Consider the following 19,991-nt stretch of genomic DNA (forward strand, 5'->3'; position numbering starts at 1 on the left):
TTTCCTAAAACTAAATCTAGAAGTGCCCCTTGTGTTGTTGTGTTTGCTATGTATTGGCTAAAAAATGTTCTCCTGAATGCATTTTAAGAATATATACCTTTTACACTAATTTTAATCCAGTTAATATTGATTAGTTGCAATCCCTTATTATTAGTGCCCTATTGTTTATGCACTTCTCAGCAATTTACCTACATATTTGCTCTTCTATCTCCCTGTAACTGCTTGAAGGTCCCACACTCTGAAACATGCTCATAACTTTTCTGCCCCATGCACCTCTCTGTCTTGATTTAAGACTTCTAAGCTCACCTCTGAACAAGCTTTTGGTCATCCCAGCTAATATCTCCTTTGGCTCAACATCTATTTTGGAGAGGCACCATAAAAAAAACAAGTCCTGTTTCAGAGATTTATTTTCGGATGCATTCACATAGCATTAGCATTGGTGCATCGCAGTTCCAATTTTGCACCAGCAACTAAACTTTGAGGAAAAAAATTAGGTGTTAAGGCCTGAACTGACTGAAGCGAAGTGGGTGTACCTCATCCAGGGAGTGTCATTCATCTTTGCTTCTGACTGCAGATTCAGGCTGCAATTACTGTACAACAGCAGTATTAGTGCAAAGCTAAATCATTTCACATGACACTACAGTTGGCCTTCACTGATCATCTTGGTTTTTCAATTTAAAATATTGTTAAACTATTGATGCAAATATGCTATACTCAAATTGTCAACCACCACCCAAAATCTAGATGTGAGTGTTATTGAAATATCGAAGATAATCTAACATTATGGGCTTTCAAGATTCTTCAGCTCTACATCTAAATTAAGATGGAGACAGGAAGATGCCTATGGTAAGTCATTACAAAGTGGAAACTCTAGTTGGAAATTTGGGAACACAGGGTACCTGAATTTCTGATTATGTGCTATCAGTAAGCTAGACTCCCAGCTGCCAGCACAAAGCCAAACCATTACCTCTTGGTGTGAGTAGTTTGAAAATATGTTCCCCAACATTCTCCCTTTAAATATAGCATTTTAAAATTTGTTCATGGAATGTGGGTGACGGTGGGATGGCCAGTATTTATTACCCATCTCTAATTACCCTTAAGAAGATGGTGGTGATCTGCCTTCTTGAACCGCTGCAGTCCTTGTGGTGTAGGCACACCAAGGGCTAGATTTAATGGGCCCCCAGTGATGGGCTAGGAGGCAGGGGACAGGTAGAATTGTGACAAAAGGTGGGGGCAAAGAGCCCGTTGCCTTCCCACCACACTGCAATGAAGTCAGCGGCGGGAAAGGCCGAAGATGGCCTTTGTTGTAATGTAGGAAACATAGTAGCCAATTTGCACATAGCAAGCTCGCTCAAACAGCGATGTAATAAAGATCAGATAATCTGTTTTTAGTGATGATGACTGAGGGATAAATATTGGCTAGGCCACAGGGGACAACTCCCTGCTCTTCTTTGAAAATGTGCCATGGGATCTTTTGCACCCACCTGGTGTCTCGGTGTTACAGTCAAGTGAGGAGGGGTCGAAGGGCTTCCTTCTTTTCCCTCTCCTTGTTTGACTACAACAGGTTGAATTCTTCTTTCAAGTGAATGTACTGGCCAATTCAGTAGGTGTTTGATTGGTTCTTGTTATGACCCTGGAAAATAAGTAATCGGACAGGTTTTCTTGAGTTTAACAAAGAAAGAGGTTAACTTTATTGTACCTAAACCGATATAATGAAAAGAATAAACTACGTGCCAACCTTCACTCACACACACACACTGGAGGTTTACATACACAGAAATAGGTTACAGAGTGAGGAAAGGTAGATTGGTTGAGTTAGAGTCCATAGAAAAAGGAGTATACAGTCAGTGGGATTTGGTGATTGGGCTGGCTTCTAGCTGAATTTGGTGGTCCTTAAGTTTATAGTTTGAAGAGGTAGATGACTGATTCAATGGGTCTCTTGGAGACAGCGATGAGATGATTTCCTCCAGCGGGGTTTCTTATTGTAGCTGGAGTATGCAAAGGTGGTCAGTCAACAGGCAGAGTTGGAAGCTTGTAAACTGAAATGGAGAGAGAGAGGGGGACTCCCACTTGGGTCTGCATGTGTCAGCGTCCAGAAGCTTCTCCTCTGCTGCAGAGAAACACAAGCTTAAAACCACAGATGGGGAGGGGCTTGTCACATGACAGTCACTCTGTGATTCAAACATAACTGTTAGCAGTATTTCTTCTTGCTAAAAAGAACAGGTAGTTCCCTTAAACTTCCTGGGTCTTGGTTCTTGCTGGGGACTGAGCAGACATTTAGTCTCCCACCTCACACACCTTGCAGTGTAGGATGCAGTGTTGCAAATTAGGTGGCCATCCTAATCTGCTAGCAAAGTCATGTTTTTTATGTTTTATTTTTAAAATTTCTTCAAAAATATAAATTCAGATCTCCAGTCAGTGGATTAAAGCTTCTGGTTGCTTGCGATTTCAACACTCCGCGCCCCGCCCCTGCTGTCATGCCCACATTTCTGTCCTTGGCCTGCTGCAGTGTTCCAGTGAGCATCAACGCCAGCTCGAGTAGTAGCATCTGATCTTTCAATTAGGCACTCTACAGCCTTACGGACTCCACCTTGAGTTCAACAATTTTAAAAAATATTTTTCTTTATTTTATTTTATTTATTAAGCATGTGCCTGTTTTTCATGTGGACAGAGCTGCTCATTATTCTGCCATTAACACTTTTTTAATTCATTCATGGGATGTGGGCGTCACTGGCTAGGCCAGCATTTATTGCCCATCCCTAGCTGCCCTTGAGAAGGTTGTGGTGAACTGCCTTCTTGAATTGCTGCAGTCCATGTTGGGTAGGTATACCCACAGCACTCTTAGGAAGGGAGTTCCAGGATTTTGACCCAGCGACAATGAATGAACGGCGATATAGTTCCAAGTCAGGATGGTGTGTGGCTTGGAGGGGAACTTGCAGGTGGTAGTGTTCCCGTGCATTTGCTGCACTTGTCCTTCTAGATGGTAGAGGTCGCGGGTTTGGAAGGTGCTGTCTAAAAGCCTTGGTGCGTTGCTGCAGTGCATCTTGTAGATGGTACACACTGCTGCCACTGTGCGTCGGTGGTGGAGGGAGTGAATGTTAGTGAATGGGGTGCCAATCAAGCAGGATGCTTTGTCCTGGATGGTGCCGAGCTTCTTGAGTGTTGTTGGAGCTGCACCCATCCAGGCAAGTGAAGAGTATTCCATCACACTCCTGACTTGTGCCTTGTAGGTGGTGGACAGGCTTTGGGGAGTCAGGAGGTAAGTTACTCGCCTCAGGATTCCTAGCCTCTGACCTGCTCTTGTAGCCACAGTATTTATATGGCTACTCCAGTTCAGTTTCTGGTCAATAGTAACCCCTAGAATGTTGATGGTGGGGAACTCAGCGATGGTAATGCCATTGAATGTCAAGGGGAGATGGTCAAATTCTCTCCTGTTGGTGATGGTCATTGCCTGGCACTTGTGTGGCGTGAATGTTACTTGCCACTTTTCCGCCCAAGCCTGGATATTGTCCAGGTCTTGCTGCATTTTTACACTGACTGCTTCAGTATCTGAGGAGTTGCATATGGTGCTGAACATCGTGCAATTATCAGCGAACATCCGCACTTCTGACGTTATGATTGAAGGAAGGTCATTGATGAAGCAGCTGAAGATGGTTAGACCTTGGACACTACCCTGAGGAACTCCTGCAGTGATGTCCTGGAGCTGAGATGATTGACCTCCAACAACCACAACCGTATTCCTTTGTGCTAGATATGACTCCAACCAACGGAGAGTTTTCCCCCGATTCCTGTTGAGTCCAGTTTTGCTAGGGCTCCTTAATGCCATACTCGGTCAAATGCTGCCTTGATGTCACTCTCACCTCACCTTGAGTTCAGCTCATTTGTCCTAATTTGAACCAAGGCTGTAATGAGGTCAGGAGCTGAGTGGCCCTGGTGGAACACGAACTGAGTGTCACTGAGCAGGTTATTGCTAAGCAAGTGCCGCTTGATAGCACTGTTGATGACACCTTCAGTCTCTTTACTGATGATTGAGAGTAGACCAATGGGGTGGTAATTGACCGGGTTGGACTTTGTCCTGCTTTTTGTGTACAAAACATACCTGGGCAATTTTCTACATTGCCCGGTAGATGCCAGTGTTGTAAATGGACTTGAACAGCTTGGCTAGAGGCGCGCAAGTTCTGGAGCACATGTTTTCAGTACTATTGCTGGAATTTTGTCAGGGCCCATAGCCATTGCAGTATCCAGTGCCTTCAGTCGTTTCTTGATATCACGCGGAGCGAATCGAATTAGCTGAAGTCTGGCATCTGTGATGCTGGGGACTTCAGGAGGAGGCCGAGTTGGATCATCAACTCGGCACTTCTGGCTGACGATTGTTGCAAATGCTTCAGCCTTATCTTTCGCACTGATGTGGTGGGCTCCCCCGTCATTGAGGATGGGGATATTTGTGGAGCCACCTCCTCCAGTTAGTTGTTTAATTGTCCATCACCATTCACAGCTGGATGTGGCAGGACTGCAGAGCTTCGATCTGATCCGTTGCTTCTTGGATCGCTTAGCTCTGTCTATCGCATGCTGCTTATGCAGTATGGTACACAAGTCGTCCTGGGTTGTAGCTTCAGCTGGTTGATACCTCATTTTGAGGTATGCCTGGTGCTGCTCTCTGGACTCATGCTTTGTCTTTCATCATAAGCATTAACACGTTGTTTGCCTTTGTCCCATGACAGCTTTGTTATTTAATCTTTTCCATCCTCTGCCCGATCACACGCCTTTCCTTTTGTCCTGTTCTCCACCAACACCACCTCCCCCTCCCCCCGCCACCCCCACTCACTTATTTAAAATTCTTTTCTCACCTTTGCCAGTTCTGATGTAAGGTCACAGACCTGAAATGTTAATTCTGCTTCTCTCTCCACAGATTCTGCCTGATCTGCTGAGTATTTCCAGCACTTTTTGTTTTTATTTCAGATTTTCAGCATCTGCAGTATTTTGCTTTGATTATTCAATAAAGCAAGTTGGTGTGACACTTTGTTTTACATCTTGATGTAAATGGTCGGCACAGACTCGGTGGGCCGAAGGGCCTGTTTCAGTGCTGCATCTCTAAACTAAACTAAAATCTTATCGGAAAAGATGGCACTTCTGACAGTGCAGCTGCCCGTCAGCACTGTACTGGAGTGTCAGTCTAGATTTTTTTTTTTCCGAAGCTTCTGGAGTGAGTATTCAACCTACAGCCATCAGACTCAGCAGTGTGAGTGCTATCTGTGGAAATTCAGCTGAGCCTGGAGGGAACTATACAGTGTTTCCACTAATTGCACCTGTTTGTGGACTTTTGGGGAGGCTTTTAAAATTAAACTTTATTTTTAGGTGCAAGGGCACTAAAAGGCACCTTTTAAAAGCTTTTTTTCTAATTTACTAAGAAGCTGAATACTGTACACCAAGGAAACTAGAAAATGTCTCTTTTTTTTTAATGTCACTTATTTAGAATTGGATTACTGATACGTGATGAATGAGCCTCTCTTAGTAAAAATGCTTATTTTTTGTTATAAGCCCACTTTCAGCTGTACTAATAAAACTGCACTAGGTTATCTTTCTTAAATATATCAAGGAATATTTTTAAATTGTCATGCAGGCCCCCCCACCTGCCAAGAATGAGGCACATATATTTCGCCACATGGACATTAAATTTTAAAATTGTCGCTGGGAAGAAAAGGAGGCCAATTACAAGGGTTGCCGAGCCCCTGACTGAACAGAAATTTTTTGCATACTAGCAGACAGTGTTGGAACAAAGGAACCAGTCCCTGCTTCCCCAATATACAGAAGACATGGTCAGACCAGTTTAGTCACATGACTAACTGGCTGTTGTAGGAATTTGAACTTACCACAGAGTTTTGAACTGAGAAGAAAGCTGTTTGCTCCTAGATTGGAAAAGACCTCTCGTGGCTGGCTTGCCCCGCCTCTCTCCTGTCTGCTCTCATCTCTCTTACCAGCTTCGGAAACCATTGAAGACATATGAACCCCAAGAGAGAAAAGTTTCCGACAGTGAACAAGGTTTAAGAAGAATACTGGTACCCAACGAAAAGCAAGATGTACCTACAAGCAAGGACTACAGTGAACTTGAAGCACAGTAACAAAAACCCCTCTTCAGAGATTGCCTCATATTTTTTCATGTTATTTTTCATCTCTTTTCTGTCTTTATTTGCATATGTGTATCACGTATGCATGCTAGCGGGGCGTGGCTTGTATCTGTAGGTGTTAACCGAATTAGAGTTTAAATTTTAATAAAGTTCACTTTTCTTCTTTAAACCTAAGAAAGCCTGTTTGTGCTTATTTCTTTGCCTTATAATTGGAAAGCGGCGAACAATGATTCACCAAGAGGGAGCTAAAAACACAGCGTGTTTAAAAACAAAATCTTGTTACCATAAGACCAGGTGAAGGCTGAGAAAGACCCCTCGACACCTTTCTCACCTGGTCATAACAAAATACAAAAGTTTTTTTTTAAATTGTTCTAAAATGCTGCCCGATTGCACTGGCTCATTGAAGATTTTATGTTTGGCAATATGCAGATAAGTTTGAATGGAAACTTGAGCAATAAAAGCACTTCTGAAAACAGTTACAAATTGGGCCCAGATCACCAAGTGCACCCAAAGTGGAATCACCTGGCTCTGGTGTGCAGAGTAAGTATAGACAAATCAGTTTACTGACATTGGATGAATTAAGATAATCTGCTTTGAATGTTACTTGAGCAGAGAAAATAATAAATTTACTGAGTGAATCTGCTGTTGTACATTCAACTTGCCTGCATGTAATAAATTATTTCTGAATTGCCAATATCCTACTCTCTTTAGTATATAGAAGGCATTTAAGTCTAATTTTTTCTGTCCTGGTCCAGTTTCTTCCCACCTACATCTGCGACTCTTCTGATGCTCTTTGCCACTTTAACAGTTTTGTGTATCCTGGTCCTAACTGCCTCCTCTTCACCATGGACACCCAATCTCTCCGTACCTCCATCCTACACCAGGGCAATCTGAGGGCTTAACCATTTCTTCCTTGAACAGAGGCAACCAGTCCCCATCTACCACCGCTCACCTCTGCCTAGCTGATCTTGTTCTTAACACTGAACAACTTCTGCTTTGACTCCACTCCCTTCCTTCAAATAAAAGGTGTTGCTATGAGAACCTGTATGGGCCCTAGCTATGTTTGTCTATTTGTGGGATATTTTTTGGTTTAGACCTCAGGACCCCTCCCTCACCACTTTTTTTTTTTGGTACGTTGATAGCTGTACTGGCACCATTTCCTGCTCTCGCCCTGAACTGGAAAGTTTCATCAACTTTGCTTGCAATTTCCACCCTTCCCGCGCCTTCATGCAGTTTTATCTCCAACCCTTCCTCAACTTCTGGGAATAGGCTATTGACCAATATCTACTATAAACTCACTGACTCCCACAGCTACCTTGACTACACTTCCTCCCACCCAGCTTCATGTAAGGACTGTATCCATTCTCCCAGTTTCTCTGTCTCCATTACATCTGTTCCGTCACTGCCACCTTCTGTACTGGTGCTTTTGCTATGTCTTTTTCCTTAACCGAGGATTTCTCCTGACCGTGGTTGACAGGGCCCTCAACCATGTCCGTTCCATTTCTGACCCTGCTGCTCTCACCCCTTTTCCTCCCTTCCAGAACCAGAATATTTTTATTTTTATTTAGAGATACAGCACTGAAACAGGCCCTTCGGCCCACCGAGTCTGTGCCGACCATCAACCACCCATTTATACTAATCCTAGATTAATCCCATATTCTCTACCACATCCCCACCATTCTCCTATCACCTACCTACACTAGGGGCAATTCTTAATGGCCAATCTACCTATCAACCTGCAAGTCTTTGGAGATGGGAGGAAACTGGAGCACCTGGTGGAAACCCACGCAGACACAGGGAGAACTTGCAAACTCCGCACAGGCAGTACCCAGAACTGAACCCGGGTCGCTGGAGCTGTGAGGCTGCGGTGCTAACCACTGCACCACTGTGCCGCCGTCCTAATCTTCCATCCCACCATCCTCTGCATTCAGTGGGTCGTCCTCTGTCATTTCTGCCACCTCCAACGTGATGCCACCACTGAACACATCTCCCTCTTCCCTCCTCTTTCAGCATTCTGAAGGGATGGTTCCCTCTGCAACACCCTGGTTCACTCCTCAGTCACCCGCAACACACCCTCCCCTTCGCCTGTTACCTTCCCATACAGGTGCAGGTTGCAGCATCCACCCTTTTATCTCCTCTCTTCCCACCGTCCAAGGCCCCAAACACTCCTTCCAAGTGAAACAGCAATTTACTTGTACTTCTTTCAAATTAGTATACTGTATTCACTGCTCACAATGTGGTCTTCTGGACTTTGGGAGACCAAATGCAGTTTGGGTGACTGCTTTGCGGCACACCTCTGTTCAATTTCCAAGTGTACCCCTGAGCTTCTGGTCTCCTGTATTTTAATTCTCCGCCCCACTCCCTTTCTGACCTCTCTGTCCTTAGCCTCCTACAGTGTTCCATTGAAGTGCAAGGTAAGCTCGAGGAACAGCACCTCACCTAATCTTTTGGGCACTTTACAGCCTTCCACACTCAACATTGGGCTGGATTTTATGTCGCGCGGATGGGAGCTGGCCACAGACGTAAAAGTCGGTGGCGAACCTGCTTCCGCCTAGCCTGGGAATCCATACCGCATTTTACAGGTCCCCGTAATTGTTCCGAGGCGGGACTTCCACCCGTTTGCGGGAGGAAGTCCCACCTCATTGAGCTGCTGGCCAATCATCGGGCCAGCAGCTGTTCCCAGCAGTGGCCACCGCTCCCTTAATTGGCAACTTAAGGGCCTTGATTGGCCTGGGGCAGGCAGACCGTTTCTCGCTCCCCCCTGCCCTACGTAAAGTGGGGCGGAGGCAGGAGAGGGTCGGGAAGGCCTCCCGGAGGTTCCTGCTCCATTTTATGCCATCCCCCCACCACCATCCGGCTCGCTGGAGTGGCGTAAAATTCTGGCCATTGAGTTCAGTATTTTCAGATCATGACCTGTGCCTTCATTTTTTTTTTGGACAGCAGCAGTTGGTAATGATTCTGCTTTTCCTCATTTACATCTTCTCTAGACCCATCTTTTATCTCTTTATTTGTACCATTACCATCTCCTTTTGTCTTCCACCTCCATCCCTTTTGTCACTTAATCTCTTCTGCCTTCTATTCTAATGCAGACCTTCCCTTTTGTTCTTCCCTGTCCCTCTTTCCCTCCTTCTGTACTTGTTTAAAACCTATAGCCTTCCAGTTATGGCAAAAAGTCATCAATCCAAAAAGTTAACTGTTTCTCCCTCCGCAGTAGCTTCCAGCATTTTTTATTTCAGATTTCCAGTAGTAGCAGTAAAAATACTGCTTTTATATGGCTACTTCAGTCAATTTGCCAAGAAAGCCAAAATAAAACTAGTTTTTATTATGTTGAGTTTGCCACTTCTAAAATATAAATAAAACCCAAAGTATCAAAATTGTTTACTAATCTGGCTTATTAAATACAATAGGCAGTTCCAGAAAGAATCAAAAGAATATATTAGCTTTTTGTTTCATTCCTTACCATTGCTGTTTCTCCACAAGGGACCTCTTGGCTAGCAAAGGAAGTCTTTATTTAAATAGTATCTCTTTTTTAATGTATATTTATTCTACTGAATTCAGTTGTGAATGAGGAATAGTCTTCTTTGATGTAGTAGCTCTTGAACATCGCTGTCAACTTGGTGGAAAATGAAAGTTGTAAATTGCCTTAAGTTTGGTATAAATGTCTTATTTTCTGCATGGAAAAATAATTGACCACCATGGTGGTGAATTTAATTAATTATAAGGAAACTGTATCCTCAGGGAATTTTTTATGGTTTTTGTTGATTGCTTGATTTCCCTCAATAACAATGAAAGCTGTGGTGCTTCTGCTTTGCATCCAGAATACATAGAGGGCACATGATTGTTTTCCGAAAGAACAAATCCTTTTTCCTGTCTGGCTTCAACATACTATTCGTCCAGACTCTAGGAGTGTGAGGAATCAACTATTATATTAAAGTGGTATTGGTCACAGGCTTGGCCATGTGAGCCGCATGGAAGATGGCAGGATCCCCAAAGACACATTGTACAGCGAGCTCGCCACTGGTATCAGACCCACCGGCCGTCCATGTCTCCGTTATAAAGACGTCTGCAAACGCGACATGAAATCGTGTGACATTGATCACAAGTCGTGGGAGTCAGTTGCCAGCATTCGCCAGAGCTGGCGGGCAGCCATAAAGACAGGGCTAAATTGTGGCGAGTCGAAGAGGCTTAGTAGTTGGCAGGAAAAAAGACAGAGGCGCAAGGGGAGAGCCAACTGTGCAACAGCCCCAACAAACAAATTTCTCTGCAGCACCTGTGGAAGAGCCTGTCACTCCAGAATTGGCCTTTATAGCCACTCCAGGCGCTGCTTCACAAACCACTGACCACCTCCAGGCGCGTATCCATTGTCTCTCGAGATAAGGAGGCCCAAAAGAAATCCTTTTTTCTTTGATACCAGGTGCACCATACGTTACAACAATTGTTTTGTTGTAATAGGAAATATAGGATGTGAAATTGACCTTTGGCAGTCGCTGAAAATCGGCAGCCCGCTTTACCGCCCAATTGTCTTTGTCAATGTCGATGGATTCATTATCGCCTGTTTTGCACTATCACTGATGACCAATTTAACTACAAAGAGTAGCTAAGAAAAAGCATGAATAAACTAAGCCATGTAGTGACCTTCAAAGCCATTGAAGGTTCCTTAACAAGCAAGTGTTCTTGCTCATCTCTCCGAACACTACACTCAGTCCAACATGAGAATGTGTAAATTCATTTACCCTTATGCATTTAACCCACTGCCATTAGTTAGACAGATCAGGAAACTGGCATAAAACGTGAAGCCAAGAATGGCCTTATGAATAGGATTTCAAGTTAGACACACTTGAAGACATTTTTGGTGTCTACTGTTATGATTGCTTCCATTTTTAAACTAAGTTTTGAAGATTTGTATTTTAAAACTGAAAAGGAGTCCGTGGATGTTTTTTTCCAACAGTCACTGAGAGGTCTGGATTATAAACAGTTACTGGAAGGCACTTCCGTGCAAATAATTACCCAGCAGGTCTTGTTTTTGACTTGGGGAAAGATGTTTACAAAGGAGTGACAGTCACGGTTTATAGTGGTCAGGAGGCCTGATTCTTCTAACATTGGTTTTGGTTTCACTTTGGATAGTGAGTTGGGATATGGACAAAGACAGTTGGAGAAAACATGCCAAGAGAGCAACACCCAACTCAGTCTGTTCCAGCTTTTTGAAAACACCTGCCAGTTTTCCAACTCTTGAGAAGCTGAGAAGCAAGTGCAAGAAACTGCTCAAAACCCCTGTTGCTGGATTTTCCCTGGAAAGCCTGCTCAAACTGACCTTCAACGTCACCTGACGAGAACTGTTCTAGGAAAATCCTAGTGACAGCCGTCTATATGTATTTGGGATGCCAAACCAGAAAAGGACTTCTGACTAAAGGCCTGCTACCCAACCCGAACCCGACGGGACCCGACGACATGTGTCTGGTTCAGGTCGGGTCGCTCTTCTGGGTCTGGCTTTCGGGCTCTGGTCAGGCCAGGTCCGGGTCAGGCACACACAGTATTAATTGGACTTGAAAGGTTGTTTAAAAAAATAAAGATTAGAGTCACGCAGTCAGTGATTGTTTGGCTACGAGTTAAACAGAAATCCATGGAGTTGTGCCCATGTACAGTACTGTATGTGTGTAGATCATTTTCTATTTTTTATATAAATACTGTATATGTTACAATAATTAATCACTCAGGACCTTCCTAGTCTCTGCATCTCAGCTTCTCACTGGATAAAAAATGCAGCAAGTATTTCGACCTGTAAAGCTCTGAGCCTTCGGGCAATTGCTGTGCTTATTTTAAGCAATACAGATACTGGTACAGTGTGGCACAACCTGTCTGGGCACAACTCCATGGGTTTCTGTTTAACTCATGACCAAACAATCACTGACTTCATGGCTCTAATCTTCATCTTTTTAAACAATCTTTCAAGTCCAATTGCAGTTTTTGTTGCTCATCTGCACAAACTGAAAAAGTGAAAAACGGATTCGGAATTGGAAGGTAGGTAAAGTGAACATTCCGGTGGTCGGGTCAGGTTGGGCGTGGGAAAGAATGGAAGGACTCTGGCTGGTTCGGGCTCGGGTTTTTTATTTCCCAACCTGAGCAGGCCTTTACTTCTGACATCCTTTCATATCCTTTTTTTCCTTCAAGAATTAGCAAGTTTTTTGGCCAATGTATTTTTTTGTTTTTTTGTACTAGAACTCTAAAGAATAAATCTCTTTTTTTTTTTCGGTTAACCAATGTATAAGTGTGTGTGTGTGTGTGAGAGGTTAAGGTAAAAAGGGAACTTTTATATTTCAATGTGTGTTTGTGCTTTGCTTCATTACTGGTTAAGACTTGTTTTATACTAAACTGATAATTTTGTTGTTTATTAAAGAAACCTGGTTAGTGTGTTTTATTCTGGGATAAAAATAGAGTATATAATTGACCGTATCAGTAAGTGGGAAAGCATTTCAATATATGCTGTGACCTGTGAAGAAGTGGAATTCGAATAGAGTGCATTCCTCCAGCCTCATTCGTAACACTACGAATGTTTTTAAGAAACTGCAGAGCAGCCTGTGAGAGATTCTGAGCTTGAGCGGGGACAAGACCAAATTTATGATTAAGAATCCATCAAGCTGATGGCTGTGTAGCTTCTTTGAGGGTATGGGAATGGAAAGTACAATTGCTTCTTAGGATGTTCTTAGACAACTAGAAAAAATATACTGGAGCTTTTAGGGTACAGTGGGTTGTGAAAATTATCTCAGGCTATTCAGTGTCTCTTGCTTGCATCCCCCAAAAAATGATAGTTGCAGAAAGACTGAAATGGAAAGTTTGCATAAAGGATATTGGGAAAGAGAATAAGGTAGCTCCTCAGGAGCTAATGAGACATTTAGCCTTCACTATGTCCTCCACACCTAAAAAAAAAAGGCATAGAAGGCCCCAGGGCATCACTGCAGGAGTTCCTAGGCCCAACCATCTTCAGCTGCTTCCTCAATGACTTTCCCTCCGTTATTAGGTTAAAAGTGGGGCTGCGCGCTGATTGCAGTGTTCAGTTCCATTCGCAACTCCTTAGATTACGAAGCAGTCTGTGTCAGCATGCAGCAAAACCTGGACAACATTCGGGCTTGATGTGATAAATGGAAAATAACATTTGCGCCACACAAGTGCCAGTCAATGACCATCTCCAACAAGAGAGAAACGACCCAGCTCCCCTTGACATTCAACAGCATTGCCATCGCTGAAAATCCTACCATTAATGTCCTGGTTGTCACCAATGACCAGAAACAATCAGCTGCATAAATACTGCAGTTAAAAGAACAGGTCAGAGGTTGGGTATTCTACAGCAAGTAACTCATCAACACATTTTCACCACCTAAAAGACACAAGTTAGGAGTGTGAAGGAATATTCTGCACTTGCCTGGATGAGTGCTGCTCTAACAATACTCAAGAAGCCCAACACCATCCACAGCAAAGTAACCTGCTTGATTGGCATCCCATCCAATATCTTAAACATTCACTCCATCCTCCACCGGCGCAATATGGCTGCAGTGTGTACCGTCTACAAGATGCACTACAGATACTCAACAAAGCTTCTTCAACAGCACCTCTCAAACCTGTGACCTCTACCATCAAGAAGGAAAAGGGCACCAGTCACATGGAAACACCACCACCTCCATGCAGTTACAGCAAGCAATCAGGAAGTTGGCCTTTATTTGCAAGGAGATTGAAGTGTACAACTAAGGAAGTCTTGCTACCATTGTATAGGGCTTTGATGAGACCACACCTGGAGTACTGTGCACAGTTTTGGTCTCCATAGCTAAGGAAGGATACACTTGCAGAGAAGGTTCACTAGATTGGTTCCTGGGCTGAGAGGATTATTTTATGATGAGAAACTGAGTAAATTGGCCCTATATTCTCTGGAATTTAGAAGAATGAGAGGTGATTGCATTGAAACATACAACATTCTGAAGGGGCTTAACAGGATAGATACTGACTGGGGAATTTAGAACATGGGGGTCCAGTCACAGGATAAGGGGTCGATCATTTAGGAATGTGATGAAGAGAAGTTTTTTCACTCAGCGGGTTGTGAATCTTTGGAATTCTCTACCACAGAGGGTTGTGGATGATCCATCATTGAGTATCTTCAAGGTTGAGATAGACAGTTTTTTGGTCTCTCAGGGAATCAAGGGATATGGGGAGCAGACAGGAAAGTGGAGTTGAGGCCGGATATCAGCCATGATTGTATTGAATGGTGGAGCAAGCTCGAGGGGCCATATGGTCCACTCCTGCTCCTATTTCTTACATTCCCCTCGAAGTCACATGCAACCCTGGCTTGGAAATCTATCTCATTCCTTCATTGTTGCTAGTTCACATCCTGGAACTCCCTAACTAACAGCACTGTGCAGTACTGCACGCACTGCAGTGGTTCAGAATGGAGGCTCACACCACATTCTGAAGTGCAATTAGGAATGCGCAATATATGCTGGTCTTATCAGTGACGCCCGCACCCCTTGAATGAATAAATTTAAAAAGAAGGCCCCTTGATAGCCCCAGACACAGTTAAATCCCAGAAACTTTTGTCAAACTATCCTGACCAGAAGTTTTACTCAGTCTGCGTACAATGTACTAATGGCCTTAAGGTGTTAATGCATTCAACTGTAACCAACCATTTCACAAAATGGTACAGTGACGTCACGCAATAGATATATTTAAAAATACTATTTTTTTTAACCAAAATTATTTTTTTTTAAAAGTAGTCAAACCTATTGCGAATCCCTTTATATGGGAGATTTGTAAATCTTGTGCATTTTGGAATTTTTATATACCATTGCGAATAGATTAGGTGCAACACTGGTCTATCTCAGCCTTGAAGATACTCAATATTGGAGCATCAATAGGCATGACTCTGTTGTTGCTTTTCTGGATTTCACAGAGTGTGTAGTAGATTGATCATGGTAACATGATGCCGCAGGTCAATTGACTTGCACTGAAAAATCCAAAGGGCTGTATTTTGTATTATAAGTCGGTCGTACGTAGAATGTCACATTGTGTTGGCTTTGATTTGGAGCCATATAGGAGCAATCCACCACTATATCTTCTGGCCAGGTTCTCATAATCTCTGAAATATAGTTCTCCTTGTTTGTTTGTTCAGATGTGCATTCAAGGGAGTAGCTACAAATGAGAACTTAAGTATGTAAGAATGATTACCCCTATTTCCCCTGACTATGGCTGTGTTCTCGCACCCACACTTTTTGGGATTTTCTTCTCCCTGCTGCTTTCACATGCGTTCAAGTCCTCTGAAGAAGGAATTTTCCTCCACACAAGATCAGGGGGCAGCTTGTTCAACCTTGCCCGTCTAAGAGCGAAGTCCAAAGTACGGAAAGTCCTCATCAGGGAACTCCCCTTTGCTGACGATGCTGCTTTAACATCTCACACTGAAGAGTGCCTGCAGACTCTCATCGACAGGTTTGCGGTTGCCTGCAATGAATTTGGCCTAACCATCAGCCTCAAGAAAACGAACATCATGGGGCAGGACGTCAGAAATGCTCCATCCATCAATATTGGCGACCACGCTCTGGAAGTGGTTCAAGAGTTCACCTACCTAGGCTCAACTATCACCAGTAACCTGTCTCTAGATGCAGAAATCAACAAGCGCATGGGAAAGGCTTCCACTGCTATGTCCAGACTGGCCAAGAGAGTGTGGGAAAATGGCGCTCTGACACGGAACACAAAAGTCCGAGTGTATCAAGCCTGTGTCCTCAGTACCTTGCTCTATGGCAGCGAGGCCTGGACAACGTATGTCAGCCAAGAGCGACGTCTCAATTCATTCCATCTTCGCTGACTCCGGAGATTACTTGGCATCAGGTGGCAGGACCGTATCTCCAACACAGAAGTCCTCGAGGCGGCCAACATCCCCAGCTTGTACACACTACTGAGTCAGCGGCGCTTGAGATGGCTTGGCCATGTGAGCCGCATGGAAAATGGCAGGATCCCCAAAGACACATTGTACAGCGAGCTCGCCACTGGTATCAGACCCACCGACCGTCCATGTCTCCGCTTTAAAGACGTCTGCAAACGCGACATGAAATCCTGTGACATTGATCACAAGTCGTGGGAGTCAGTTGCCAGCGTTCGTCAGAGCTGGCGGGCAGCCATAAAGACGGGGCTAAAGTATGGCGAGTCGAAGAGACTTAGTAGTTGGCAGGAAAAAAGACAGAGGCGCAAGGGGAGAGCCAACTGTGCAACAGCCCCGACAAACAAATTTTTCTGCAGCACCTGTGGAAGAGCCTGTCAATCTAGAATTGGCCTTTATAGCCACTCCAGGCGCTGCTTCACAAACCACTGACCACCTCCAGGCGCGTATCCATTGTCTCTCGAGATAAGGAGGCCAAAGAAGTATGTCCAAATAACCATATTGCTTTCCGAAATTGATTGTTCTCTGTTTTGTGCTGATGTCACCGTTGTAGTGTATGTGCTGAACATAAATGGAGGCTTTATCACTTGCACTTTTTTTAAACAAGGATCCCTTTAAAAAAAAATTATACCCTCAATTTAGATTTTGCAACCTGAAGTATAAATTATAAGGTAAAAATAATTCCATGTGTGAATTCCGCACCCTCCCCCCCCCCCCCCCCCCCGCCCCCCCATAACCATTCTAGCTCAGTTGACTGGCATTACAAAAGCCAACATTCATCTGGTCTCAATATTCTAAACATCAAAAATATTGAACAAAGGTTAATGTGAATGGCTACACCAGCTACACGGGGTCCATGTCATGCTTAATGGTTCATTATAACATGCACAACTCATTCAACTTTTAAGTATTGCATTCTAACAAAGGTGGACTGTGCTATAATACTTCGATCTACTTAAATACTTGTACTTATATTTGTCTCTCTTCATGCTGTTCTGTTACTTGTAAATAGGCAACTTAAGGGAGAAACAATCCAAGTTAACTTGTTTGCCTATTTATAGGTTACGAAGAGGAGGAAGAGTGACAGAAGAAACATTGCAGATTATAGTGATTTTTAAATGCACATTCATATTTATGTCACATGAATGCTCATTAATATAGGATGTCAGCCTTCGCTCAGTGGTAGCACTCTTGCCTCTGATCAGAAGGTCAAAATTTCAAACATTACTCCAGAAAAGAGCACATAATCTAGGCTGACGCTTTAGTGCACTGAGTGAGTGCTGCACTGCTGGAGGCACTGACTTTTGGATGAGATGTTAAATTGTGCTCCCATCTGCCCTCTCAGGTAGATATAATAGATCCCATGGCACAGTTCGAAGAAGAGCAGGAGAATTTTCCCTGTGTCATGGCCAGTATTTCTTCCATAAATATCACTCAAACAGATAATGCAGTCATTTATCTATTTGCTATTTATGGAAACTTGCTGGCTGTCATGTTTCCCTGAGTCACAACAGCGACTGCACTTTAAAACGAATTCATTAGCTGCGAAGCACTTTGGAACATCCTGAAGTCATGAAAGGTGCTACATGAATGCAAGTTTGTTCTTTCTTTGTGTGTTTCTGTATGTAAGATATATATGAGGCCTGATTTTAACCCCTAGTGTCATTTTGCTTATACATGGCATTTATTTAAATCAGTTTTTTAACAATGATTGAAGTAAGTATAGATATTTTCCAATTTGCCTTGATTTTTGGGCACCCATTTCTTTTCACTTTCTGCCACTTTTTGGTTCTAAATTAGAACCTGAAACAGACCCAAACAATGGGTTATTAAATTGGAATTCTAAAAGCCTGCATTAATTATCCTTATAAATCATTACATTGTTGAAATTAGTCTTTGCTAACTCTTTAGAAGATGTGTTGAGCATTTTTGTTTATTATTTAGTTCGGTAGTCTTATTGTTTTTTCCCAGAAGTTTCATGCCTATAACCATGTTGCGGGTCTTGTATGCCGAGGTTTTGTCATTTCCTGGAGCTGAAATGCATTTTTACTTTTTTATTTTATTTAAGACGAGGATATTGGTGTTGGAAAATGGAACTTTGTTTCATATTTACCACCCAGAGTTGACATCAGCTGCTTTCAGAACAGATATAAAAGCAGCCGGATGCAAAGTAGAACTTCTTTCTACTTTGCTGCCGTGTACAGCGTGATGCTTCCTATTCACACAGCTATTCTTGTGGTTTTCCTGACCAAAGGTGCTTTAGTACACCGGCAAACATTTCAAGCAGCGAGCGGGTTTCAGAAGGGTGATTAAGCTGCTGTTGACAACTGCAAGCTCATTAATCTGCCTTCAGTAATGTGTAAAATAATGGAACCAATTTATCAGGTATAAACTTTAGCTTTATGACAATAATCTTGTAGTAAACAGCAGTTCATGCAGATTCAGAAGAAGAAAAGTTTACCAGGTGACAAGAACAAAAGAAATAGGAGCAGGAGTAGACCATATGGCCCATCGAGCCTGCTCTGCCATTCAATACGATCATGGCAGATCTCAGGCTCCAAATCCACTTTCCCGCCCGCTCGCCATATCCCTCGATTCCCTGAGAGATCAAAAATCTGTCTATCTCAGCCATAAATGTATTCAATGATGGAGCATCCACACCCTCTGTGGTGGAGAATGCCAAAAATTCACAATCCTTTGAGTGAAGTAATATCTCCTCATCTCAGACCTAAGATCAATCTTCTTTTTTGATAAAGTGGACTATTGAAAGTCCAATGTCATAGTTTACCTCAACTTGCAAAAATCACTGAGCAGAATTCCACACACAAAAGCTAATAGACAAGCTTAAAGCTGTGGGGATTCTGAGCAAATCTTGGGAATGGAGAAGAAATTTACTGAAGGGCAGGAAATAATGAATGCATATTGGTCAAACTAGGAGGAGCAGTTGATTCGAAGAACAAACTGGACAAAATAAATGGACAGATAAAATTTAATGCAGCAAGTGTAAAGTAACACACATTGGAAGGAAAAATCAGTGACCTACTTAGTCGTAGAGTCACTTACAGCACAGAAGGAGGCCATTCGGCCCATTGAGTCTATACCAGGGATGGTGTTAGTTTGAAAGGGAACTAGGCGTACTGCGTGTATAGACCTCTATAAGTTCCCAAGCAAAAACACTGAATCAACACAAGATGACCAGAACAAATGCATGGAATTGTGACAAAGAAGGGCAATAAACTAGATTAGCATCTTGGCACAGACATAATGGGCTGAATGATTGTAACAAAGAAGGGCAATAAACTGGATTAGCGTCTTGGCACAGACATAATGGGCAGAATGCTAAAACCTGAATCTTTACAGAATGGAGAGTTAATTATCTCTGAATTGATTGTCAAGAACGCTATTCATCCTCCCTCTTGCTAGTTCTCTCTCCCCTCCTGCAAACCAGAAAAGATGCATGCTTGACCTCTGGTCCTGAATTTTAAGTCAAGAAATGCATCTGTTTCCATCTTGACACAAGCTGCCATCAGTATGGAATTTTATCTGTGTTAATATTTGTTCTGTACTTAATCGAGTGTCAATTATAGTTATACAATCATGATTGTGAAACTTGCTCCATAATTTATTGCAAGTATTTACTAACATTCATTTGTTTTTATTTTCAGACAAAATTCAAGAAGCGCAAAAAGAATTGCAGGTTCCTGAAGGCACCCAAAAAAATTTGCAACTTCTTGAAGACACAAACAGAGGTTGGTTTGAAAATCAATATGCACTGGGAAATTTAAAGAAAATTTTGTGTGATTTCTTTCAATTAGTCATTTCCAGTATTTGAATATTGAATACTTAGTTGCTATCTTTTGATCTTTTCAGTTAAAGGGAATGAAAGGGAAAGATTTTTATGACCATCAGATTGGGGAAGGAAAAAATGCAAGTGGTGTGTTTTATCATCCTTA

General features: G+C 42.9%; 1 protein-coding gene across 7 annotated transcripts in view; it reads left to right on the plus strand.

The window, feature by feature from the left end:
- The window catches only part of hivep1 (HIVEP zinc finger 1), a 405,502-nt gene that overhangs the window by 181,122 nt on the left and 204,389 nt on the right, over positions 1 to 19,991 (plus strand). For all 7 annotated transcript variants that reach the window (XM_068058180.1, XM_068058215.1, XM_068058223.1 and 4 more), the window contains one exon: positions 19,704 to 19,787. In XM_068058180.1, the coding sequence (XP_067914281.1) occupies positions 19,704 to 19,787 (84 nt within the window). The remainder of the gene's footprint in view (positions 1 to 19,703; positions 19,788 to 19,991) is intronic.

Source organism: Heterodontus francisci, chromosome 2, assembly GCF_036365525.1.
Source record: "Heterodontus francisci isolate sHetFra1 chromosome 2, sHetFra1.hap1, whole genome shotgun sequence".
NCBI classification, from domain to species: domain Eukaryota; kingdom Metazoa; phylum Chordata; class Chondrichthyes; order Heterodontiformes; family Heterodontidae; genus Heterodontus; species Heterodontus francisci.